We start from the raw sequence: 25,723 nt of genomic DNA, 5'->3' as shown, positions 1-25,723 counted from the left end.
CGGGCTCGGGCACGCAGCCCCATATGCACACTGTGCATTCATGCTTTGTCCACAGGAGGAAGGGATTATAGGCTGCAACCTGAAGTGGTAAATAATTTACGTGCGAGTATGATTCGACGCACACTGACCAAGCTGAAAAGCCACACAGCACCCGAGGGCAGTACGGCGCCTGACCCTTTACCCTCTGGCAGGTCCCCGTGGGCAACACTCCTCTGAGATGAAGAGGAGAAAGAGGGGATGCAGGCGCGCTTGCTACATTTCCGTCAATGTGGCTAATCTGGAAAGCATGGGGACTAAAATTAAAAATCAAATGCTAGCAGCTTTTTAAAAGAAAGGAGCGTTTTTGAAGCGTGGATGGTGGCTCCTGCAAAGGAATCTGCACAAGCTCCTGCACCTGGCCAACCTGCAGGCTCATTCTGGGCGCATGAAATATGCAAAGTCCTACCAGGCCATGTTGCTGTGGGCTGTGTTGTCAAGGTGACAGAGCAGCTCCAGGGTCTGCGCCGTGCTGGATGAATCATCGGGGGACTCGTGGCTGCCTGATTCCAATTCCTTCGGCATCCTCCACACGGCTGCACATGTCAGGACTTTGCTGTCTGAAGCTGAGCAACAGAGCATAATGGATAATGTCAACAGAGCACGGTGTGCCCCGCATTCTGCAGACAGCACACCCACATTTACACAAATCCATAAGCAGGGCGCATCTGCTCTTTAAAATATTTATGACTGCAGGCAGCAAAGACAGAGCAGGGAGAAGCACAGCCTGAGTCGGCAGGCAGAACCCGGCACGGTCTGTCATCGGCATCCTGTTCGCTCACTTTCTCTTTGTTTTAAACACCATCATGCTGTTTCAAAAGAAAATTTAATTCCCTCAAAATCGATTTCCTTCCGTTCTTCTTCAATAGTTCTTCAAAAAAGGGAGTGAAATGGGGGACTAAAGATATAATCACCACACATGCAGCTGGTGTCTAAGGTTGGCATTAAATGGGTGTTCTCCCCATAGCTGTATGAGATCACCTTAAATGACTATTAAGCACACTGAGCAATATTCCATTTGGAAATCCTGTCACTCATGTTATTCTGCCTCAGTTTACCTAAAGTGATGAGTGTCTGGGACTGGAAGGTAACGCCATTCAGAGGCATTGCAGGCTGAGGCCTGGAGCCCCGGCACACAACAGGCAGCAGCCCCGTCTCACTGTGTCATCAATACAGCCCCTTCTCCTAGAAATGGGAGTCCCATCCTTACGTGGGCCTGCTGGTGGCTGTTCGGTCTCCCTGAGTCTTGACACTCTTTATTTTTAAGATGCTCCAGGAATCTAGAGTACCTAGAAAAGCTACTTTGTGGATAAAGAGACTCAACTTGCATTAGAAAGACTGGGGTCACTTGTTTTCAGGGAAGGTGCCAGGCTCTAGGTCTCTGACTCTCTAGAAAATTTCTCAATATAAGTTTTTTTAAAAATTAGATTTAACATTGAATTCTTGAAGATAAATCCTTTCCGAATTTGCTTTCCATTTAGTTTTAAATTGAGTATGTGCTAAACACCTCTCCCTTTTAAAGATGGCCTTTAATGAATAGTAGTAAAATAGCAAACAGGATTCAACATTAAATCATCAACTTATATCAAGTGAAGAATATAAAAATATTATATATTGTGTTAGAACAAAAAAACATCCCATGAGTAGTCAAGAAGAAAAACAGTATGGCATTACAAAATAACAATGACCTTATGTTACAATCGAAAATGTATCACTTACTGATAATGATGATGCTCCTGCAATCTGAATATCAACTAATCAACCAAGAAATGCAGCAACGAACTCAATGACAAAATATCTAGCTTTGTGAATATTATTATTACCATTGTTAACCATGATCGAATGATACGAAGTTAAAAGATTAAGATTTCAACCAGGATTTTCTGATTCCAAATTCAGTGCCCATTTTATATACCATGTTGGGTCTAAAAGAACACGCAATTGTGGCTTAAAGAAAAAAAAAATCCTTCATCATATACTCATACAATGTTAACATTTCCAACTTTACAAAAATGGAGTGTACAGACAGTTCCGTCTACATGAGAATTTTATTTATTTATTTATTTATTTATTTATTTATTTATTTTGCTGAAATTTTCAGTTACACGGTCTTCTGTAGAGCTCATGAGATTGGCAATGGCACTCCTGGAAACACGCAAATAACCGAAGAGAAAGTCGGCAATTTAGAGTAGGAAAGAAAAAACGGAATGCCTAACCCACCAGCACACACTAATCCAACGAGGTGGAGATTATCTTAATCTTTCTAAATGGCAGAAAAATACATGTCTAATCTTACAAATGATAGAACTAATAAAAGGAGCACTAAATTGTGGCTGTACTTCAAAATGAATGCAATATATAAGATGACAAAGGGAGGGTATAGTAAAAACAGCTATTCTGTGGAAGAAATTATTAATGGCAGACACTCCCCACCACATCCCCAACAAATTCCTTCTTTGGCAAATTCTTTTCAGGTGTAAACAAAGTGACTTTCCTGTAACTGCCAGCTCGCCAAACTCCATGTTGCCCTCAATAAAGCAAAAGTGGTGCATGTGAAATAAGATTTTCCACTCTCAGGTAAGCTACCTTCCTTCAAAGCCTACACCAGAGATGATATTTAAGTGACTAGTTGGACAGCGAAGTTTCCACATAACCAGTTCGTCTAGCGCTATTCACCTCTCTCCCCAGAGTCCATCAACTTCATAGAGTAGAGAAGGCAATGGAGGAACCTCCCAGAAAATATCGTTAAGAGAATCTACACTCACTTCAACTTCCTACACTCACTTCAACTTTCACTCTGAAACCTTTCATTCTGAAAACTTTCATTCTGAAACCTTTCTAATGTTGTAACAAAGAGGGGTTTTTGTTTCTATTTTCTTTTAAAAACATAAACCCACAAGGATAAGAAGAGCAATGAAGTTTTGGAAGCTGGAAAGAAACAGACCCTTAGAAAGATGGTCACTTGATTTACTAGAAAAATAACACTCAGAGTGGAGAAAGGATGGTCTTTTCCATAAATGATGCTGGATCAATTGTATATCCATATGAAAGAAAATAAACTTGTATCCTACCTCATCACATACTCAAAAACCAATTCCAGATAGACTGATGATAAAGATGTAAAGATAAAATAATACAAATCTTTTCTAGAATACATAGTAGAATATCTTCTCAGCCTTGGAACAAGCAAAGATTTCTTAAATGGCAGGGGAAAAAAAGCTGGATCATACAGAAAAAGACAATAACATAGAATCTATTAAAATTAAGAACTTCTATTCACCAAAAGACCCTATTAATTGGACTTCATCAACATTTATAACTTCTTTAAAATCAAAATTAAAAACTCTGCTGTTAGAAAGACACTATTAAAGAAATGAAGCACTGGCCAGGCGTGGTGGCTCACGCCTGTAATCCCAGCACTTTGGGAGGCCAAGGCAGGCAGATCATGAGGTCAGGAGTTTGAGAGCAGCCTGGCCAACATGGTGAAACCCCATCTCTACTAAAAATACAAAAATTAGCTGGATATGGTAGTGGGCACCTATAATCCCAGCTACTCAGGAGGCTGAGGCAAGAGAATTGCTTGAATCTGGGAGATGGAGGTTGCAGTGAGCTGAGATCGCGCCACTGCACTACAGCCTGGGCAACAGAGCGAGACTCCATCAAAAACAAAAACAAAAACCAAAAAAAAGGAAGGAAGGAAGGGAGGGAGGGAGGGAGGGAGGGAGGGAGGGAGGGAGGGAGACCAGGGGGAGATATTCATAATATATACATCTGACAAAGGGCCTGTATCCAGAATGTATATAAGGAGCTCCTACAGCTTAATAATGAAACAACCCTTAGTTTTTTAAAATGTACCTAACACCAAATCAGACACTTCACAAAAGAAAACATATGAATGTTCAACAAGCACTAGAAAAGATGCTCAACATGATTAATAATTGGAAGAAGGCAAAGTGAAACCAAATGAGATTCACCACACATCTTACTAGAATGGTGAAATTTTCATTTAAAAAAGACCAACAGTAGCAAGTATTGGCAAAGATGTACAGTAACTGGATCTCTCACAGATTGTAAAAAAGAGTGTAAAACAGTACACACATTTTGGAAAACACTTTTGTAGTTGAACATTCACTTACCAGATGACCCAATAATTCCACTCTTAGAAGAAGCTGTCACAAAGCTTGGCTTGTTAATAATAAGCCTTGTGGCCGCTTTCTGACTTGGGCGGTGAAACCCAGCCCCAAGTAATTGTGGTCGGGTGACGGGATGTAACTGCCAGAAGTCAGGGGGTAGCGATTATCATAATGACCATCGAGACCAGAGTGCCGGCCAAGGAAGCTCAACTGGCAGAGGGCTGTGGAGACAGTTAATGGAGATGGTATTCCAAGCGGCGAAACAGACAGGCATGCAAGGAGAGTACTGCCTGCCTGACACATGCACACAGGCATGCAAACATACATAGCACACATACATATTAAAAAGAAAACAAGAATGAATGAGCGGAAGGCTGAGGGAAGTCACCCCACTCACAGTCATGATCCCTTACCCAGCTCCAGATTGGAGCCAGCTTCAGAGCTGGAACTCACTGACTATAAAGATGGTCTGATTCCCCACGAGTTAGGAACCTGCAACCCTAGGGCAGGTGTACACTGCAACAATTACCCCAGTCTGTACCAAAGGGACCCACTGCCATTTCCTGAATGCCATTCCCTGGGCAAAGGGTAATTCCCACACATTTCCAGGTCTGCTGAACACAAAGACACGCACAGAGGCCCAGCAACCCAAAGTGTCCCAGTGTCCTCTGGCCCGAGTGGGGCATGGGGACACCAGATAATAAGTAAAGTCCTAGGCAAAGCCTGGCTTACCGCAGATCCGTTGGGTCTATGGATGCACCCAGTGGGCAATTCCAGGGTCTGTTAAGGTCAAATAGGATTGACATACTGGGCAGTTTATGACAAGTCCATATTGGGTCTGTGGCCCGTGGAGTTAATGGGAAGGTCACATAGAAGCCTCTGAAACTGCGCTCCCCATCCCATCAAAGAGTGGTAGAGATCTGTGCTTACTTTAAGGATCAAGGATATGAAGTAGGTGTGGCTTTGCTGAATTCACCACTGGCTTCTGCAGAAAGCCAATGGGCCCTGGAGAATGACTGTGGATGACTCTCAGCTCAGCAAAGCAGGAGCCTGCTCAGATCCACAGTGCCAGCCATGGAGTCTTGTTTGTTAGAGCAGATTCCCAGGCCCTTAGGCACATGATGTGTGCACACGGACCACCAAATGCATCCTGTCCTATCCCAATGAAGAAAGAAGATGAGAAAACCATCCGCATTCACGAGCAAAGGAAAACAGTATACACTCTTGCCACAGAGCTGTGCTGGTCTCCCATTTTCTACCATAATATAGTTCAAAGAGGTCTGGGCAGCCCAGAGAACATCACACGGACCCACTGCATTCATGACATCACAGTGACGAGGTAGGAGGAGCATGCAGAAGACCTTGGCAAGACGGCAGGAGACACAGGCTATGGTGATTCCAGGACCTGTTACTTCTGCTGAGGACACCAGGACCTACCCTCCAGAGCAAAAGCAGAAATGACGCTGCAATGCCTGGCAGGCCTCTTCATTCTAGAGGTGGCACGTTACACACCTAGGAAGGCTGGGCCAGCCCAGATGCTGGGGTAGCACGTAAAGCTGCCAGCTTAGGCCAAGAGGGCACTGCAGCAAGATCAGGCTGGGGAGAGGCAGCCCCGCCTCTGGGGACGCCTAGTAGACCTGCTGGTGTGGAAGCTGTCGGTGGTAGAAAGCATGTTGTCGGTGGTAGAAAGCATGTTGTCGGTGGTAGAAAGCATGCAGTGTGGACTTTGTGGAGAGCCTGGGTGGAGTCACCATGTGGTCCTGGGGCTCTGGAGCAAGCCATGCCATCTGCAGCACAGAACCACATCTTTGATAAACAGCTGTGACCATGCTTCCAGGTCCTGATAACGGAGCTCCTGACCATGGGGCACCAAGTGCCAGGTGTCACTCATGAGAAGAGCTCAGTCATAGCCACCAGGTCACAGGGTTGGGCAGGGCCAGCAGTGATTTACTACAAAGTAGAGACGGCGCACACAGGACACAGTCAGGCAGGACCAGAGGGCACCAGAAAGCTGTATGGTGGGTGCCCAAACCATACATGACCTCCCCGCCCCAGACCCTCCCTGCACTCATGCCTGTGGCCATGTGGGAGTCCTGTACTTTTAGCTGAAGAAGGAGAAGAGACCTGAGCTGCTTTATAGATCAATGAGTTCAGGAGAGGGCATAAGCCAGACATGGGCAGGCGCTGTCAGATGGCTACACTCAGGAGAGGGCTGGAAGAGCATGGAGGGAAAGGTGATTGTGAAGAAAGGCAGGGCTCCCAGCACTGCTCTGGCCATCCCCACAGCGGGCAAAAAGTGGCCCATGCTCAAGGGCATGACCAACTGCCTGGTGACTGGTTAGAAGCCTGGAAGGAAAAAGACTGAGAACCTGGAGACTCATGGTGTTGCATGCGGCAAGGTGATGCCTAGGGCCCCTTCCATCCTGAGAACGGGAAGGGGTTCACCCGATACTTATTCCAAGTATGACTTTGCCTTTCTTGGCTGCAAAAACAAAGCCAGCAACCTGATGCCCTGACCAGAGACCACCCCGCAATGGCCCCACCACCACAAACGCACATAATCAGAGAAGCCCCAGAACCGCACTATGCAACAAGCAGGAGTGGACCCAGGATCTCCTATCCACATCACACCACACCACCCGGGTGTGCCGGGTTCATGCAGCAAGAGCATGCAGCACAGTGCGGCCAGCACCTCCCCCAGGAAGCAGCATGGCGCGGCCAGCACCTTCCCCAGGAAGCAGCACCGTGCGGCCAGCACCTTCCCCAGGAAGCAGCACAGTGCTGGACCCAGCTCCTCTGTCAGTTTCCTTGCCCCGATAATAGCACACAGAGGCATGGAACCCAGTATTTCCAGATGGCTCTGTGTCCCAACAAATGATGCTGCAGCAACATGAACTTTCTTATTATTTGACAAATTTAAAAATGCATATATTTATAGTATACAACATAATGTTCTGATATGTGTATACATTGTGGAATGGCTAAGTTAAGCCAATTCATATTTGCATACTTATTTTTTGTTGTGAAGACACTTGAAATCTACTCTCTTAACAATTTTCAAGTATATGATACAATGCTAATAACTTCAGTTACCATGATACATTGCTACTAACTGTAGTCACCAAGACATCCAATAGATCTCTAGAACTCATTTCTCCACCTAACTGAAACTTTGTATCCTTTCACCAACATCTCCCTTTTCCTCTGGTCTCACCTTCTACTCTGCTTCTGTGACTTCAGTATTTTTAGATTCTGCATATCAGTGAGATTGCGTGGTGTCTGACTGTGCTGGGCTTATTTCACTGAAGACCTCTAGGTTCATCCATGTTGCTGCAAATGGCAGGATTTCCTTCCTTCTTAGGGCTGAGCAGTGCTCTATTTGTATCATGTTTCTTTATCCGTTCATCCGGCTTATTAGCCTTGATGCATACCCAAGCTGCTTCCATATTGTAATGAATGTCCTAATCATCTTCAGCTTGCCATGCCCCAGAAGAACTGGATAAATAAAGGCTTTCCTGTGTCTGGCAAATAAGGAAGCTCCCAGCACTGCTAGGGAAGTGTCAAAAGCAGCGGCCACAGGAGGCTTCCTTGGGGCAGGACAGATCAAAAAAGGGAATTGCAGTGGGTGGAAGCATCAACGGTGTTAGCCACGTGCAAGGTCATGTGACACACGAAGACAACCTCACCCCGTTCCTTTGCAAAACACTACGGAACCAACGCACTTTTCTTCTTTTTTTTTTTTTTTTTTTTTTGAGATGGAGTCTCACTCTGTCGCCCAGGCTGGAGCGCAGTGCCGCCATCTCGGCTCACTGCAACCTCCGCCTCCTGGGTTCAAGCAACTCTCCTGCCTCAGCCTCCTGAGTAGCTGGGATTACAGGCGCCACCACCACGCCCAGCTTATTTTTGTATTTTTAGTAGAGACGGGGTTTCTCCATGTTGGTCAGGCTGGTCTCGAACTCCTGACCTCGTGATCCACCCACCTCGGCCTCCCAAAGTGCTGGGATTACAGGCTTGAGCCACCGTACCTGGCCTCAATGCATTTTTCTAAAAATTGGTAAATAAAAGGAAAATAAAATTAATGAAATTTCTAGTGTATGAAAAATGTACTTAGATTTTCCAAAAGATTATAAAATTGCCCTTCTAGAATTTAGTCTGAAAATCTGGTGGGTACAAGATGAGTTCAAAATGCCTTAGTAAAGAATGTGAACACCAGAAATCACCCTGAGGAAGATCAGAGAACATTAGAGGTGTGTGCAGACAGCAGGTGTCTCTGGCATTGCCACCCAAAGAAATGAACAGAGCTGCGCACGTTGCTGAATAAGGAGTGTGCTTGGGGTTCAGGAAATACGGTAGGCATTCGTACCTCCAGAAACTCTCCATATCCTCAGAGGCAGATGAAATGGAAGGTAAACAGCACTAAGGAAGAAGCACCCATGGAGACACACTCATCGGCTCTGAAACTCGGAGGATTTCTGTAGCTGTTGGATCCCAAGAGTGTTCAACACACATCCAGCAGCCATCACAGAAACGAAGGAGCTTTTAAGAAGCAAAACCTGATCTTTAGAAGGAAAACGCTGTAACAAGCAGGGAGGCATTTCGTCTTTCATCTGTGTTTTTCACACACTCCTGAACTGGGGTCCTGAAAATGTAACTTCCTGTGCCGAATTAGCATCACAATGACTAGGAGCCAGCAGAGGGCAGGGCTTAAGGCTGCCACATAAAACCAGGCCTATGGCACAAACCACAGCAGCACTGCCCACAGACACCACGTCTGTGCCGACAGAAGTCAGAGAACCACAGGATACCTGGGCTGGAAGGGAACGCCGATATCATGCTGAATGAACACAGCCCCCTCATTTCACAAATGAGGAAACTGAGGCCCAGTGAAGCCACTGATTTTCCAAGTTCAAACGGCTCATTAGCACTGATGTCCAGAATGAATGGAGCCTCCTGACTCCCATAACAGCCCCCTGCTTTGAAAGAGAAAATTCCAAGTTGTGTCTTTAAAGCCAATTTGATGCCACTACCTACTTTTTACATGTTAACACAAAAGCTAAAGACCCTTAAAGAGATAAAGAGATAATCAGGGCAAAATGAAGGGATGGAGGCATATTCGTGACCGCCTGTGCTGCCTGCTGGAAGGGATTACCAGGCAAAAGGCTTACAGGAATTCAAAGGAGATTAGAGCCTTTGTGAGCATGAATAGTAGCTCCAGTCAGGCCGGCTAAAGGGTGAACAATGCCCTGCCTGGGGGACTTAATCTGATCCCCAGCTGGAGGAGGAGGAGGCTTCCAGGCTGCACAAGCAGTACATTAAGATGGGGCTATTTTTAGAGCCTGCAGCCATCTCTGAGTCTGGTAGGAGCTGAGCAGGAGGGATGAGGACAAACGACAGCCTCACTGGGCGCTCACCTGATGCAGGTATGCCTCGGGGTGCACGACAGGATGCCTGAAAATCTGGGCCTAAAAATATCTTCCTCGATGGCCTTTTAAACGCCTTAGGGATGGCACCATGTACAGATTGCAGCTCCTGAGCGTGCAGGGGCAGAGACCGACTGCAGAAGGCGGCAAGGCTGATGAGCAAGATAAGGATGACATCAGGTCTCTTATCCTCCAGGCATTCGTGAGGGGCACCCGCGCCTCTGACAAGCTCTGCTGGCCAGGAGGCAGCAGGAGGTGGTGCCAGCATCACAACAGGCTGCTGCCCCAACAGGAAGAGGGTGTTGAGAAGTGGGGGTGTCAGGGGCTCGCCGGCCGTGAGCTCCAGAGATACAGTGGGCGCAGGCATGAGATGCCAATCAGAGCAGTCTAGACCAGATGGAGCTGCGGCAGAGGCCAAGGGAGAAAAAGACAGGCAGGCTGCTCAGCCCCAACTCCACATGCCAGAAAGGCTCAGGGCAGAGACAGAAAGCTGGCCTGATGACCACAGTGCAGAGGCGCGGCCTCTCTCAGCTCTTCACCTAAGCCAGCTCACAGGCCTATGGCCCCTCGGTTTAGGGGAACCCAGGTCCCCTTGGGGAAGGACCCATGGCTATTTTATAGGAGAGCTGACCATGGGGAGAGGGAACTACCCCAGACCCTGAATCAATGCCAGTCCTGCTGGACCCAACACATCACAGGGTCTACGGCCCCAAGCAGAGACCTGGAGGTTGTGGCCCAAGTCCACCTCAGAGAACCCAGTGGGGTCAGTGTATCCAACCTGCGGTTATTTCTCCAATCCCTGCATGTGCGTTGGAATAGACGGACCTGGCATTGGCAGGACGACCACACAGCACCCACTCCATGGCTACAGAGCCAGTGATGACAGGAAGGACCAGAGGGACGCCCCGGGACATTCCCTCACCCATGAAAATAGTCCACCGAAAGCAGCACTGCAGTGTTGGTGGGATGGAGAGTTAGGACCACCATGGAGGTTGGGAAAGATGCCGGGTGCTGCCGTTGACCACACCCCACCAAACCCAGCTGTTTGGCCTGCGTAGCGGCAGAGGGTTCTCGGAGAATGACAGTGCATGATCGTAAACTTAATCAGGTGGGCAACCCCAACACGGCCATTTCAGATACGCTGCTGTCACAGAGCACGTCTACACAAGAATGCAGGCCCTGGCTTCTGATGCAAAGATTGATCTAGCAATTTGGTCTACACCACCAATGTGAAGGGCCACCGGAAGCCATTCGCTGTCACCTGGCAAGGCCAGCAGTACCTGTTCACGTCCTGCTGCAGACCTACATCAAGACTCAGGCCTGGGGCCAACATGCTGTACCCATCAGGCACATCTGGCCTGCACCCCGTGAGCTAAGAGTGGTTCTGCATTTTTAAAGACATCAAAGGACACAGAGGAGAATATAAGACAGAGACCGAATGGCCTACAAAGCCTAAAATATTTACTCTCTGGCCCTTTAAGGAAGAAATTGGCTGGCTCCATCCACCTGTGCCAGTGACCCACTTGCCGCCTCAGGTGCTGTAGGCGCCCTGCAGACCATGCCTTGTGTAGCACAGACTGTTCGGCTGCTCTCCTTGGAGATGCGCCCTGTTCTCAGCCAAAGGCCCTGGAGGGAGACTGCAGGAGGCAGGGCCTTCCACGCCACAGTCCTGGAGTGGTTGTGAGTGTGTGCAGGGAAGCGTGGCCCCAACACTGGGCCCTTGGTCCTTCTGTGACCCCGTCACCTCAGTCCAGTGATAGCCTTTCCATGAGCCTCTCAATCCAGAGACTGGCCCCCCAAGACTTCCTGCCCACACCAGCTCCGGGAGGCCTGGAGCCCATGCCAGTGTCCTGGTTCCCTCTGAAGGCACCCATGGGGCCTATCTGTACCCTGCCTACAGCCCAGAGGGTTCCCACACCCTCGGCACAGCATGCTGTCAGCTGTGACCACCTACTCCCCACCTGCAATCCAGAGGACAGCCTCCTGCCAATCCAGCGACTGTGGACCAGCTCCAGCCTGGCCAGAGCAGCCACCTCTGCTGCACGGTGGGCTGAGGTTTGCGCCCCGCCAAGATCTTCCTTCCTGAGTTGCTCTTGCTCCGTCCGGGGTGACCTGAGGGAGTTTCTTAATACCTGACGCCTGTGACTCTTCTACCACACTTAGCGCTTCTTTATACTAAACTTCCCTGTTTAACCTGCTGTTTCCACTTCCTGCCCAGACCAATACAGCCTGACCTCATCCACAAAGACCTCAATCACAGGACAGAAAGCACACTGAGGACAGCATGCGCTTGGGGTCTGTTGACCAGGAAGCATCGGGCACCTCAGATGCCTGAACAACACAGGTGCACACAGGTGGGAAGTAAGCCGGCTCCCCTTGGCTTAGGGAGGTCTCAAGGTCTGGTGATGTGGAGCAGATGGGGGCATCTTCACCACCACGAGGCCGACTTTGGTGGGGCTTTTTGAATCTGGGAGGTAACATATGACATAAAGCCTACCTCTGTCATATGGCGGGCTGTGAAGACCTGCATGGCCACTGGCACCCCGTGTCGGGGTGAACAAGCATGCTGTGTGGGGCCTCTGGGGGGCCCGTGGGAGAATCACAGGCCAGCCAGTGAGGCGTGGGAGGCGAGCAGTGTCCCTTCTGCATGTAACTTCTCTCCTGTCCGGACACAGCTCCTGGCTTCCCTACCCACTCCATCATGTGGGCATGCTGTACACTGAGCACTGCACACCACAAAACGCGTGTGGTCTGACATCAAGCCCTAAGCGCAGGCAGAAGCAGCAGTCACACTCAGTCATCACACTCAGTCATCGCACTCAGTCATCACACTCAATCATCACACTCAGTCATCGCAGTCATCACACTCAGTCATCACACTCAGTCATCGCACTCAGTCATCACACTCAATCATCACACTCAATCATCACACTCAATCATCGCACTCAGTCATCACACTCAGTCATCACACTCAGTCATCGCACTCAGTCATCGCACTCAATCATCGCACTCAATCATCACACTCAATCATCGCACTCAATCATCGCACTCAATCATCACACTCAATCATCGCACTCAATCATCGCACTCAATCATCACACTCAATCATCGCACTCAATCATCGCACTCAATCATCACACTCAATCATCACACTCAATCATCGCACTCAATCATCACACTCAATCATCGCACTCAGTCATCGCACTCAGTCATCGCACTCAGTCATCGCATTCAGTCATCGCACTCAATCATCACACTCAGTCATCGCACTCAGTCATCACACTCAATCATCACACTCAATCATCACACTCAGTCATCGCACTCAGTCACTGCGTGGAAATCTCACTTCGTCCAAACAAAATTGTGTTCAAGCAGGTCCTGAGGCACAGGCAGGTGGCATAACTACGGGTAGCAGCTCCCTCTGCCTTGGCGTCGCTGCATTGCCTCTGTTCTCCTGGGAAGCTCCCCAGCACCGCGAATGAAGAGGAGCACCAGCCCTCAGCTCGGGAGCACCGACCCTTGGCTTGCACACAGCGCGGCCTCATGAGCTGCAGCAATGGGAAGTGCTCCCTGAAGAAGTGTCTCTGACGACAACTGGTAAAGAGAAATCATACCAGGAGGCAAAATTCTGAGCAGGACACTTGGCTGTCCACATTGTCCAGATGGGCAGAGATATGAGTCTGTATTGATTTAGAGGCTGTAGCCTCCATTTTGCCCTTATAACAAGGACTTGGAAAGCACAGAGCGGGGACGAAACAAGAGGGGATGTCGGGGCTCAGGCTGAGCAGGGTGCAAGCCCATCTGTGCCCACATGGATGCTCGCCGCAGGGTCTCAGCTCCAAAGAGGCTCTCAGAAGACCTGCTCTGCGGATGCCAATGCTCCTGCAGAGGGCCTGGTGTGTGTCGGCGTGTGCCAGTGTGTGCTCTGCGGGGCACCTCCTCTAAGCTCCAGGTTTATTACCTTTTCCTTTTGCGTCTCCATGCGGGGGTGGCAGCTGCTTCCCATGGTAACTAAGATCTGTGTTTCCTCCCTGGATGAAATCCCCGCTTTCTGGAACACAGGCACACTTATTACAGGTTTGGTTCTAGACCACCACGATAACATTAATATGGCAAAAAGAGAGTCACATGAATTTTTTGGTTTCCCAGTGCATGTAAAAGTTACACTGACACTATAATGCAGTCGAGTAAGTGTCCAAAAACATTATGGTCTAAAAAGCTATTGGGAATACCTTGATTTTAAAATACTTTATTACTAGAGAACACTAACAATCACCTGACCCTTCAGGGAATTGTCATCTTTTTGCTGGTGGAGGGTTTTGCCTCAGTGTTGATGGCAGCTGACTGATCAGGTGGCAGCTACTGAAGGATGGAGTGGCAATGGCAGTTTCTCAGACCAAAATGAAGTTTTCTGCATCTATTGACTCTTCCTTTCATGAAAGATTTCTCCAGCACGTGATGCTATTGGACAGCACTTTATGCACAGTAGAACTTCTTTCAAAATTGGAGTCAGTCCTTTCAAACCCTAACACTGCTTTATCAACCTGGCTTACGTAATATTCTAAATCCTATGTTATCATTTCAACAGTGTTCACGGCGTCTCCACCAGGAGTAGATTCCATCTCAAGAAACCACTTGCTTTGCTCATCCTTGAGAAGCACCTCCTCATTCATTCGAGTTTGACGGTGAGATTGTAGCAATTCAGTCCCAACTTCAGGCTCCACTTCTAATTCTAGTTCTCTTGCTATTTCTACCACAACTGCCGTGACTTTCTCCATGGAAGTCTTGAACCCCTCAAACTCGTCCACAAGAGCCAGAGTCAACTTCCCCCATTAACTTCCTATTGATGTCAGTATTTTGACCACCTCCTGGGAATCACAAATGTTCTTAATGGCATCTAGAATGGTGAATCCTTTCTAGGTTTTCAATTTACTATGCCAAGACCCATCAGAGGAATCACTGGCAGTGGCAACAACAGCCTTAAGACATGTATTTCTTAAATAATAAGACTTGAAAGTTGAAATTATTCCTTGATCCATGGGCTACAAAATGAATCCTGTGCTAGCAGGCATGAAAACAACATTTGGCTCTTGGTACCACCCCTTCAGAGCTCTTGGGTGACGAGGTGCATTGCCAATGGACAGTAATTTCCAAAAGAATCTGTCCCTGAGCAGTAGGTGTCAAGAGGGGGCTGAAAATATTCACTAAACCATGCTATGAACAGATGTGCTGTCATCCAGGCTTTGTTGTTCCATTTATAGAGAATAGGCAGAGTAGATGTAGCATCATTCTTGAGAGGCCTAGGTTTTTTCAGAATGGTAAATGAGCATTGGCTTCAACTTAAAAGTCAACAACTCCATTTAGCCCCTAATGAGAGAGTCAGCCTGTCCATTAAAGCTTTGAAGCCAAGCTTTGACTTCTCTTTTGCTATGAAAGTCCTGGATGGCTTATACTCTTCGAATATAAGGCATTTCACTGACACTGAATATCTGTTGTTTAGTGTTCTGACGTGTTCCCCCTTCATCACTGATCTTAGGCAGATCTTCGGGAGAACTTGCTGCTCCACTTTGCACTCCTATGCTGTGGAGATGCCTTCTTTCCTCCAACCTCAGGAACCAACCTCTGCTAGCTCCCAACTTTTCTTCTGCAGCTTTCTCACTCCTCTTAGCCTTCACGGAATAAAGAGAGTTGGGGTCTTGCTCTGGATTAGGCTTTGGCTTAAAAGAATGTTGTGCATGTTTGGATCGTCTGTCCAGACCACTGAAACTTTCTCCATTATCAGCAGTAAGGCTGTTTGGCTTTCTTATCATTTGTGTGTTCAGTGGAGCAGCACTTTTAATTTCCTTCAAGAACTTTCCCTTTGCATTCACAACTTGGCCAATTGGTGTGCAAGGCCCAGATTTTGGTCTACCTCAGCTTTTGGCTGAGGCTTGGCTTCCTCACTAAGCTTAATCACTTCTAGCTTTTGATTTAAAGTGAGAGATGTTCCTTTCATTGAACACTTAGAGGCCACTATAGGGTTATTAATTGGCCTGACTTCAATATCATCGTTCTCAGGGTATAGAGAGGCCTGAGGAAAAGGAGAGACATGGGAAACTGCCGGTTGATGGAGCACTCAGAACACACACAGATTCACTTCGCCATCTTACATGGGCACGGCTCGTGGAGCCCCCAAACAATTACAATAGGAACATCAAAGACCACTGACCACAGAGCATCACAACAGATACAACAATGATGAAAAAAGGTGAAATATTGTGAGATTACCAAAATGTGCCACAGGGTGGGACGTGCTGTTGAAAGTTGGCACGTGTAATTGAAAAAATGGGGCAATAGACTTGATGGACACAGGGTTGCCACAAACCTTCAGTTTGCAAAAGATACAATGTCTGAGAAGCACAATAAAGCCCAGTGCAATAAGATGAGGTGCGCCTGTATCTAGGGTGGTTTCTTGACCCTGACTGACAAAGTCTCCTAGACTCTACACCACTGGCGACATCATCCACTGACATGAGTAATTCAGAGAACACAGTTTAGACTGTGCTGCTTTTGAGATGTCAGAGCTATCTAGGTGAAAACAGCTACCAGGCAGTGTGATATTGTTATGGGAAGCCCAGGGACGGAAGTAAAGGTTTAGGATTATTTTACCTTACAGTATCTTTGTTCACATTCTCTTTCATGTATCAATAGACTCTAGGACTTTGGATTCTAGCAATACAGCTAATTCTGAAAAAAACAAAAACAAAAAACAAAAAAACCTGGCTCTCTAAAATACTTAGATATATTTTTAAAGGCATAGCTATGCTTTCAGGGAAGTGAAGAATATGACTGAGAGCAAACAGTAAAGCTGTTGTTGAAAACAAAATGATAAACCATGGTTACCCTTCAACCTTGGCCTCTGTTGGGAACCTGAAGGCCACACACGGAACAGGAGAGTAAGCTTTTGGTCCACAAAAGGTAAAGAGGGGATACTAGGACCTCTGCAAAAAGCCAGGCTCCTTAAAACCCACATCCTCATTACAGGAATGAGCTAGAAAACATTATTCTCCAGCTGGCATGCATAGAAAAATGTCAAAAACAAAAAACACTTGTTTATCTCCGCTATGGCTCTTATAAAAAAATAGAGTCTACGCTGAGAACCTGAAAACTGCGTTGATCCTTACAAAAGTCTGAGTTTGAATTTACTGGTGTGGTCCACGAAATCCTAAGCCAAGAATCTAACTTAAAGAAGTCCTAGGTTTTGGGCCACCCTGGACATTTTCTGAAACAAATGAGAATCATCTCTGGAGGAACGCACCCACAGGCCAGCCCCTTGGAGGCCCCACAGACTTAGAGCAGCCTGATAGGAGCCTGTGACCCAGGACAAACCCATGAAGACAGTGGCCTGAATGAGGGCAGGCCCAGAGAACAGAGCAAATTAGCATTCCAATGACTTCAGATACTAGAATCGCAATGTTCAAAGAAATAAAAGCTGGGTTATGAGCAGGCAACAAAAGACTTATCACAATTTACCAAGAATCTTCCTAAAAAAATTAAATAAAGTGTCTAAAAGTAAAAATTATGACTGTTGAAATGAAAGTCTCGGTTGGCAATTTAACAGATTGGAAATAAGTGGTGAGAATTAATCATTTGGAATAAAGATGTGAAGAAAGAACCCAGGACGCAGCAGAGACTGTGGCATGGGAATGTGGGAGAAAGGCTGAGAGGGTTCGCCGTACCCTTAAGTGGGGTGCACACGAAAAACAGAAGACAGCAGGCACGGTATCAATAAACAAATTCTCAGACTCAGGAAGCACAACTATCTCCAAGAACCATAATTAAAAATATATCCACTCCTGGACACACTGTAGCAAAAACGCAGAACACCAAAGACAAACACAGAATGTTACGGGTTTCCAGTGCTTTCAACAGTTGGGCAGCTGACTTCCCAAGGGCAACAAAGGAATCCAGAGACAGCACACAACAACATGCGTCAGGCCAGAGCTGCTCAGTCGGCTACTCAAAAATAAAGGCATGTTAAGGTAAATCAAGCCATGAGATCCTACTTGGGGTGTAAATAAAATAAAATAAAATATTTTTAAAACCATGAGAATTTACCTCCAAAAGCCTCACTAAGGAAACTTCTGAGGACATACTTGGAAAATAAAGCGATCCCAGAAGAAAGGTCTCAAATTCGAAGTTTAAAAATAAAAAAAAAAGTTAAGAGAAATAAGTGGCAAAAATCTAGAAAACATCTAAATATGTGTGACATTAATGATAATACTAATATTTACTTTTGAGGTTAATAAAAATACCCAAAGGTAAAATTAAAATACTGGCCAACAAAATATCTAAGATAGAAGGGGGATTAAAATAGATTTAAAAGGTTTTCATATTGTTGGAATAGAGAAATACTGAATAATTAATTTCAGATTTCTGTTAAATATGAATAACAAGAATAACAACATGGTATGAGTAGAAAAAGAGCATATAACTTCTAAAACAATAGAGGAAGAGAAATGGAGCAAAAACAAGATTTACAATCACTCAAGAGAACAAGAAATGACCAAAACCCCCCAAAACAGCATAAAGTGAGATGAAGGAAAGTAGTACCAAAGAAAAGTATAAAGAAAGATGACAAGAATTATTAGAAGTAGATCAGTATTCACAGTAACTATAATGGACATCGGCTGGAGATTGTTAGACTGAATTTTTTTAAAATCAGCAAACATTGTTTATAAGGCATATCCCTAAAACTTAATGACACAGGAAGGCAAAGAACAGAAAATGTCACATCAAGCAACAAAAGAAACTGATTTAGCCATGTTGATATCTGCCAAAATAGATCTGAGAAAAAGAAGCAAAGGTCACCACTTAATAATACAAAGGTTCAGAAAAACAAAAAAAAAATTCTAAACTTGTATGCCCTAAATAAAATTACACAAAAAACATATAAAGCAAAAATTGACAGAACAAATAAAAATAGAGGAATCCAATATCATAGTGGGAGACTTTAAATCTTTCAATAACTGATAGAACCAGTTAGAAAAAATTTAAAATAGCAAGATTATAAAAGAATCAAACACAACACAATTTTTTTTCTCAAATGAAACATAAAAATTAACCCATACAATAGACCATTGAAAATCTTAATATATTTCAAAGAATTAGTCTTAAACAATCATATTTCTTTTTTAACTGATGTTCCCCTTTTATGGAAAAGAGACTCCACATCAATATCAGAATTTCTAAAAACCACCAAGAGAGAATGAAAGATTAGGAAAAAGTTGCATCTTCACAATAACACACCCTTGTGAGAGGCAGTAAACAATGGCTAAACGTGAAAAGGCAGAATTGAAGATGTGCTGAAAGCCTACAGTGTAAACACTGCTAAGTTAAATGATCTAGCTGCCAAAGACTATACACTCAGGAAGATTATTATAGAGGTCACGGGAGAAAATTGCTACCATGACAGCTAAGTAACTTGCCTCAGGTCCCACAAGTGCTAACGGCAGAGCAAAAATAGAACTCAAGGCTTCGGACTCAAAGTCGATTGTATTTTTCTACTCTATTGCATCCACTGTACTAATGACCTTAAGCAAGTAAGTATTTTAAAAACTTACAAAACAGTAGGGTAGACAACGAAAGGACCGCATTAAAGTGAAGAAACCATTCAATTTCATAGGCATTGCTATGAAACACAGAAAGATTGTCGAGATAAGTGTACTCGATTTTTAGAAATTACCATTTAGGGCGAAAATCAATCTAAAGTGGACTGTTTACTTCTTTGCTGTTGCAAATGCTATATCAAAAACTTTTAAAAATCACTCTTTGATGATTTATTGGTAACATAATTAGCTATTCTGATGCATAAATATTCATCTACAGACAGAGAAGGGATGATGTGGGAGCCTACGTTGAACAAATACTTTTATCCACAGTTCTGAAATTTCCTTTCTTGAAAAATACTGCTTTTATAATGTTTTCTTATACCATGTAAGAGATGGACTACATCCAGTTTAGCTGCAGTCTTTCTGCAAGATTGCTCTTCTAACAGGGTCAGGAGTCCAGTCACCTTGCTCTTTCCTGCTGCACCCAGCACCCTTGGGCCTCCACACAAAGCTATGTGTCTTCCTGCTGGTTTGGGAGCACAGGGGCCCATGTGCCACTTGGTCTCAGGCTGTGGCCGGCTCACTGTCCACTACCTCCATGTCAACTGGTTTTGAAAAAGTGTAAATATGGCTGCTCTTCCGCATCCCTAGAATTATGCTGGGATGCTCTGGAAAGGTTTCCTCTAGATCTGCAGACATAACTGATCAGCGGATGGCGTTTTCAGTGCATGTGCACTGAGTTCACAGTTTTCTCTAAGTTCTGGTTGTTTTAACAAGGAACACAACTCTAAGCATGAGTAATATTAAAAATAATAGCATCCATATGATTAGGTTAAAACGCAAACACCTATGATGATAGATTAATTTACTGAAATGTCTAAATTTACACTTTATATTTTGAGTAATACCTTAAACCACGAGAGGAGTCACCAGGGAGCAAACGTGTTTGTCAGTTACGGGTACTGTGTAATCCAATACTCTAATTAAAAACGTAAAAGAAAGAGAAGGTACCAGGAAAACTAAGTTGAATGTGTTAGGAAGTCTCAGTAAAAACACATTATTAAAAACCCTGCCCATTTAGATGCAGGCAAAACAAAGTGCGACGTTGGGGGAGAAACCACAGAAATCTAGGAGCCTCTCCACTCACACGGCTCCACACGTGTCTTCTGTTCTCCATCCAGTGCATTGAAACTACAGCTGGAAACTGTAGAGGACATTGCTGGGAATAATTTACATAAGAAGGGTGATTTACATGCGGGATACTCAGGTCCGCAGAAATGCCTTGACCCCATATCAAAGATGAACAGCTTCAAAACCTTACCAGGTGATGGGTGGCGAGACCATTCTGCCAACATTTACCTCGCCCTGCCTTTGTGGTCTTCACCTACGTGCTTCACAAATATGAACTCACTTATCCTGGTAACAGCCCAGGCCCCGGGGACTACTCCCCCAGGTGTTCACTGGGTTCCTTTTCTTGTTAATTAAGTGAGAACCACCTGAGTAGGCTGAGTAACGCCCACCTGCTACTCTGAGGAGCCCGGGGCACGAGTGGGGTCCCCGATGGGCGCTGCCTGCAGTCGGCCGCATCTCACCCCGCCCTCCTTTTACTTGCTGCGCAGCCTCGGCTCAGGGCCCTGACTGCTGTGAACGCTGCTGCCCCGTCTGTGCATCTCTCAGGCTGCGGTGGGGACAGAAGGGAGCTACAAGAGAAGGCATGTTTCACGGTGGACTCCAGCCCTTGGGCGGCACTTCCTCGGCCCGTGCCTGTGTTCTCCAGCCATTGATGGAATGAGGCGGCACAAGCCAGTCAGGGCTGCACCAGTGCTCCCATTTCAGGGCCGCAACCCACCCTCTGCTCCTCTCACTAGGGAACTTCCCTCCCTAATCATCCCTGGGAACAGGAGGGTCTGCACCTGTGGTTGAACTTCACCTGGTCCCACCACTGTCCCCAGGCTCCCTCAGTCTGTCTGTGGGGACTCCAGGTACGAGGCACAGGCCCCAGAGGCCCAGGGGAGTCTGAGATGGAAACGAGAGGACGGGGAGATGCAGGTACATGGCAGAGGCCACCTGCATGCCCGCATCCTGCCCCATCGGCTGCTGCCATCCACACCACACACAGGCTGCGGCTGGTGCCGCTGCCCACATGCCCTGCCCTTGGACCATGGGCCCCATGTTGCCTCCTCCAAGCTACCACTTCTCTGCAGAAGCCAGGGGAACCTGCCTTTCACCTGTGGCCTGCCAGCTCTCTGACAGAATGCCCTCCCTCCGTGCAGAGCTGCTCTGCCCGGGGCACCATCTCTCCTTAATCCAAGCCCCGTCCTCCCCAGTCCCTACAGCATCCTGGCAGGAGCAGGTTGGGAAGCAGCCAGGCTCAGCTCAGCCTCATCATTCCTCACGACTTCCGACCCCTGAGGTCGGCCTGGCCTGGCCTGGCCTGCACTACTGGAGGCTCCACTTGTGGCCATTTCTGTAAGGGGAGGGGTCTTCCCCTCCAGCTGAGTCTGCTTCAGGGCCCCAGATCATCAGTGAGGTCGGCCCGCCTCCAAACCCAACTACATACAGGATTCAGGCAGGCCCGGAAGATGAAGCAGACGGAAGGCCATGTCTGCCCAGCACCCCCATAAGCCCCACGACGGCTGCCCCTGTGCAGGGAGGAGTCACGGGGGGCACCGCCCCACCTCCCACCAGCCCATCAGCCTCACCTCCAGCCAACAGAAGCAGTCTGGCAGACAGCAGAAACCTTGGTTGATACGTGAGTTCACCTGTGCTCTGACTACATCAAGTCTTTTTTTTATACCTACGGAAGGAAACAGTGACGTCTGCTCGACATCAAACTGCTTTCCGGACGGTGGCTCGCCACCCGTGTTCTCACTAAAGCAGGAAAGTGTGGATTTGCCAGCATTTGGTAAAGGAAAGGTGGCACGTAGCACCTTAGGAGGCAGTTTTTAAAAATCAGCATTATACACCTGGCAACCGATCATGTCAGAAATTCATTAACACCCCTCACTCCAAAAAATCTTCATCCCTTCATTCTTTGGAAATCTGATGATTTTCTGACTGATGTATTTAGGTTTCCAATATTTTTTCCCAGACTGAAATATCAAAAATGCTCTCTTATAAAAATATTCAATCAATTTATCTGTAAAAACGTATTTGTCAGTAAATACTGGGAAGAGGTGGGAATAGTCTGTCACCTTGAGCCCAGCGAGGGAGCGTGGGATACAGGGATGCAGGGCCAAATGGACATCACACCAGGCAAGGTCGCAGTCCCTGCTTGTGGCCTGCCGGCTGGGATCCTGGGCAAGGTGTTGCTTACAGTCCCTAAGCCTCAGTCTCCCTAACTGCAAAATGTAGACAGATATCAATGCTTCTCTTCTGGGGATTTTTAAAATATTAAATGAGGTGGAAATGAATGCACATATCACAAAGCCCAGGAGATAAGGTAGACACTCAACAGAAGTGAGTTTAAAGAAGGTGTGGAATGGTGAACGCCCAGGCACAAGGGTCGGGACAGCAGCCTGCTCATCTGTGCGACTGCAGGAGGCTGCTTCTGACCCGATGCACAGAGCTGTGAGGGGAACCGGCACCGGGATGCGATGTTATACACAACCTGGGGAGTTTAGCTGCGTTCCGTCACACGCCATACGACTCACTGCAATCAAACACCTCTCACTTATATCCATGTCTCGGGCTAAAAAGAAGGCACAGGACCTCATCCTCTTACTAGTCACCATAGCGCAGCCTGGAGTCTATCAGCTGCAGTTTTGCAAGTAGCTTTTTGTAAGGACAGAGAAAAGAAAAATAAATGTTACTATTTATCTTTCTACTTTTATGTATTTGTATGATTTCTATGGAGCCCATTCTGGTTAACCATTTTCTTGTAATCACCTTAGAAGAGGAAAGGGATGCGTTGCGGTTTATGCCTTTCTGATTCTTTAACTGAGGGAAAAGGGGGATGCAGCAGTAATTCCAAAACATTCTTCCTTCCACACTGACTGCTCTGAGTAGCCCCTTTACACCTGAGTCCGGAGCCTCACAGGTTGCAAAGCACCTTGGTGGTTACCCACAGTTACAGACAAGTCAACAATACCTCAAGGAGGCTCCACGCTCCCTCACAAACACAGAGGAACTCGGACCCGGTCTCCCAATGCCTCGCCCGGCCTAGGAACTCGGACCTGGTCTCCCAACTCCTCGCCCAGCCTCGTTCCCATCCTCCAGGTGCCTCGAGGCGGCATCTCAGGCTTCACACATGAGCCACACCCTGGCATGAAGAACAGGGTGGGCTGCAGGTGAGGGGCCCTGGGCAGACTGGCCCTGCCTCCCTGCTTGTCTCCCCCAACTTGAATCTAACCTGCTCCAGGGGAAGAGGGGCTCTGGCCAACTTGCTCACAACCCTGACCACGCCTGCAGACGGGAAGGGCTCAAGGCTGCGAGCAAATGAGGTTGCCTTATCTAAGTCAGCTGCCAGTATCCGTTCTGATTTTAACATCAGCAGACTGTTTTGTTCAGGGGAAACTCTTTCCTTCACTTCCATGACAGGTCACTGGTATGGCTTCCACGATGTGGCTCCTAGAGGTGGTGGCACCCAGGGGGACATGGCCAGTGCCACACTGAAAGCTGTGCCTTCCAGGGCACTCAAGGAGAGGCAGCTTCTCTCAGACCCAGGACATGAGAAGCTGCCCGCCCAGGTTGGAGGTCTTAGCACGAGGAGCCGGTGCCACCCGCGCCTCCTCCTGTGGTCATTTCCAGGTGCCGCCTGTGCGGCTGCCACTGCTGGACACTCTTCTTCCCCTTGATCTCCCTCCTTCTGGTGTCTCATCCTCTGTCCCGGCCTCCAGCTTGGGGTGCTGTCTCTACGTGGTCCTCCGGGCGAACCCAAGCACCATACCCACCCCCATCCCACATAAAGCCATGTTCCCTGGGCACAGCACCCTGTCCTTGCCTTCATGGCTGGAATGGATGCCACACTCCCTCGTCTTTCTGTACTCAAGGTCTGGCTCCCACTGTTGAGTGAATACAAACATCCGCTCAACAACTTGAAAATCAGGGAAGTCAGATTTCTCTTCTGGGCCCAAAAGTGCCCTCTGGTTGTGGTGGCCGGGACCTGCCCTGCTTCTCGGCGTCCCTCCAGGAAGGCTGGAGATTTGTTTATAGAAATCCAGCGAGAGTGCACGTTTCCCGAGAACGTAGGGCGAGTTAGCGAGCACTTCTCGAAAGACGGAAGTCTTCATTATGAAAGGTAAACAGATCCAGGGATTAGGCGCCTGGGAATACTGACATCTGTTTCATGAAAAGGTAAAGCAAAGCAAAATGATGGAAAAAGGCACAGAGAAGAGAGCGATTGGAGTGGTGAGAGGAAAAAATTGAGGGAAAATCTGGAAATGTAGTCAGCGGCTCCAGAAAGTCACTATTATCACACGACACTCATGAGCAACACCCACGTACACAGGAACACGGGCCTGGAAGGGCTCAGTAGGTCCTAACCAGCTCCCTTCAGACGGTCAAGGCGAAAACAGCATTGACATTAATTACATGACAACGGGGAATGCTGAATATTCTTATTTTTACCCGTCCAACCATCCCAAATTAAAATTTTATGTTGAAACTTGATTCTGAAATACATTATTTGAATTTTCCATATCTTTTCAAATGTAACTGTGTTTATTTCAAATTCCTATAGATAGATCAGAGAGGAAAAACAGAAACAAAAAATAGTTTTTTAAAAAATGAGAGATTAAAACCAAAGTTTCTGCAGGATGGTAGAGACCCTTTTTTTTTTCTTTTTTTTTCTTTTTTTTTTCTCTTTTTTTGAGACGGAGTCTCTCTCTGTTGCCCGGGCTGGAGTGCAGTGGCGCGATCTCGGCTCACTGCAAGCTCCGCCTCCCGGGTTCACGCCATTCTCCTGCCTCAGCCTCCCGAGTAGCTGGGACTACAGGCGCCCGCCACCGCGCCCGGCTAATTTTTTGGTATTTTTTTAGTAGAGACGGGGTTTCACCGTGTTGGCCAGGATGGTCTCGATCTCCTGACCTCGTGACCTGCCTGCCTCGGCCTCCCAAAGTGCTGGGATTACAGGCGTGAGCCACCGTGCCCGGCTGGTAGTGACCCTTTTTAAGCACTGGAGGGGCTCACATGAATGGAACTGAGTGTTAGGTGGAAATACCAAGTTCAAATGCCAGGATGCTTTAAAAGGGACACTGGGTATGTGGAAATGAGAAATTTATATTCAATGCTACAAAAAAGTTCACTGATGAGAGCCAGTTGGTGCAGCCATCACGTGAAGGGGGAATCCCTGCAAAGATCAAATAAATAAGTTTATGAAAATTCTAGGACAAACCAGCCAACAGGAGAGCCAAGTCAGCTCCCCGCTGGGTTCATGTCGGCAGCCATCAGCAGCCCCGGGCCTCCATCTGGTGGGGGCACTGCCCCTCCGTGCAGCTTGCACAGAGGCCTGAAGACGGACAGCTCTGTGGACATGGCTAGCAGCTGCCCTGGACGGAACATGCTTTTACCCTCAGACCAAGTGATGAAATCTCTTTCCAGCCTT

General features: G+C 47.0%; 2 protein-coding genes across 6 annotated transcripts in view; one reads left to right on the top strand and one right to left on the bottom strand.

Annotated features, from left to right (window-relative positions):
• EIPR1 (EARP complex and GARP complex interacting protein 1) overlaps positions 1 to 25,723 on the bottom strand; it is a 608,423-nt gene that overhangs the window by 65,715 nt on the left and 516,985 nt on the right. For all 5 annotated transcript variants that reach the window (XM_077960189.1, XM_015111610.3, XM_015111611.3 and 2 more), the window contains one exon: positions 446 to 602. In XM_077960189.1, coding sequence (XP_077816315.1) covers positions 446 to 602 — 157 coding nt within the window. The remainder of the gene's footprint in view (positions 1 to 445; positions 603 to 25,723) is intronic.
• LOC144333925 (uncharacterized) lies at positions 14,773 to 16,012 on the top strand. Its single transcript, XM_077960195.1, has one exon. The coding sequence runs from the start codon at positions 14,905 to 14,907 to the stop codon at positions 15,514 to 15,516; it is 612 nt and encodes a 203-aa protein (XP_077816321.1). The 5' UTR covers positions 14,773 to 14,904; the 3' UTR covers positions 15,517 to 16,012.

This window comes from Macaca mulatta, chromosome 13, assembly GCF_049350105.2.
Source record: "Macaca mulatta isolate MMU2019108-1 chromosome 13, T2T-MMU8v2.0, whole genome shotgun sequence".
Lineage (NCBI taxonomy): Eukaryota > Metazoa > Chordata > Mammalia > Primates > Cercopithecidae > Macaca > Macaca mulatta.
The sequence above is the reverse complement of the archived record's forward strand: the minus strand, read 5'-3'. Positions and strand labels throughout refer to the sequence as shown.

What these genes read in the sequence shown, in the direction of transcription:
- LOC144333925 (XM_077960195.1), top strand. Translation starts at nt 14,905, where the DNA reads ATGGTAAATGAGCATTGGCTTCAACTTAAAAGTCAACAACTCCATTTA.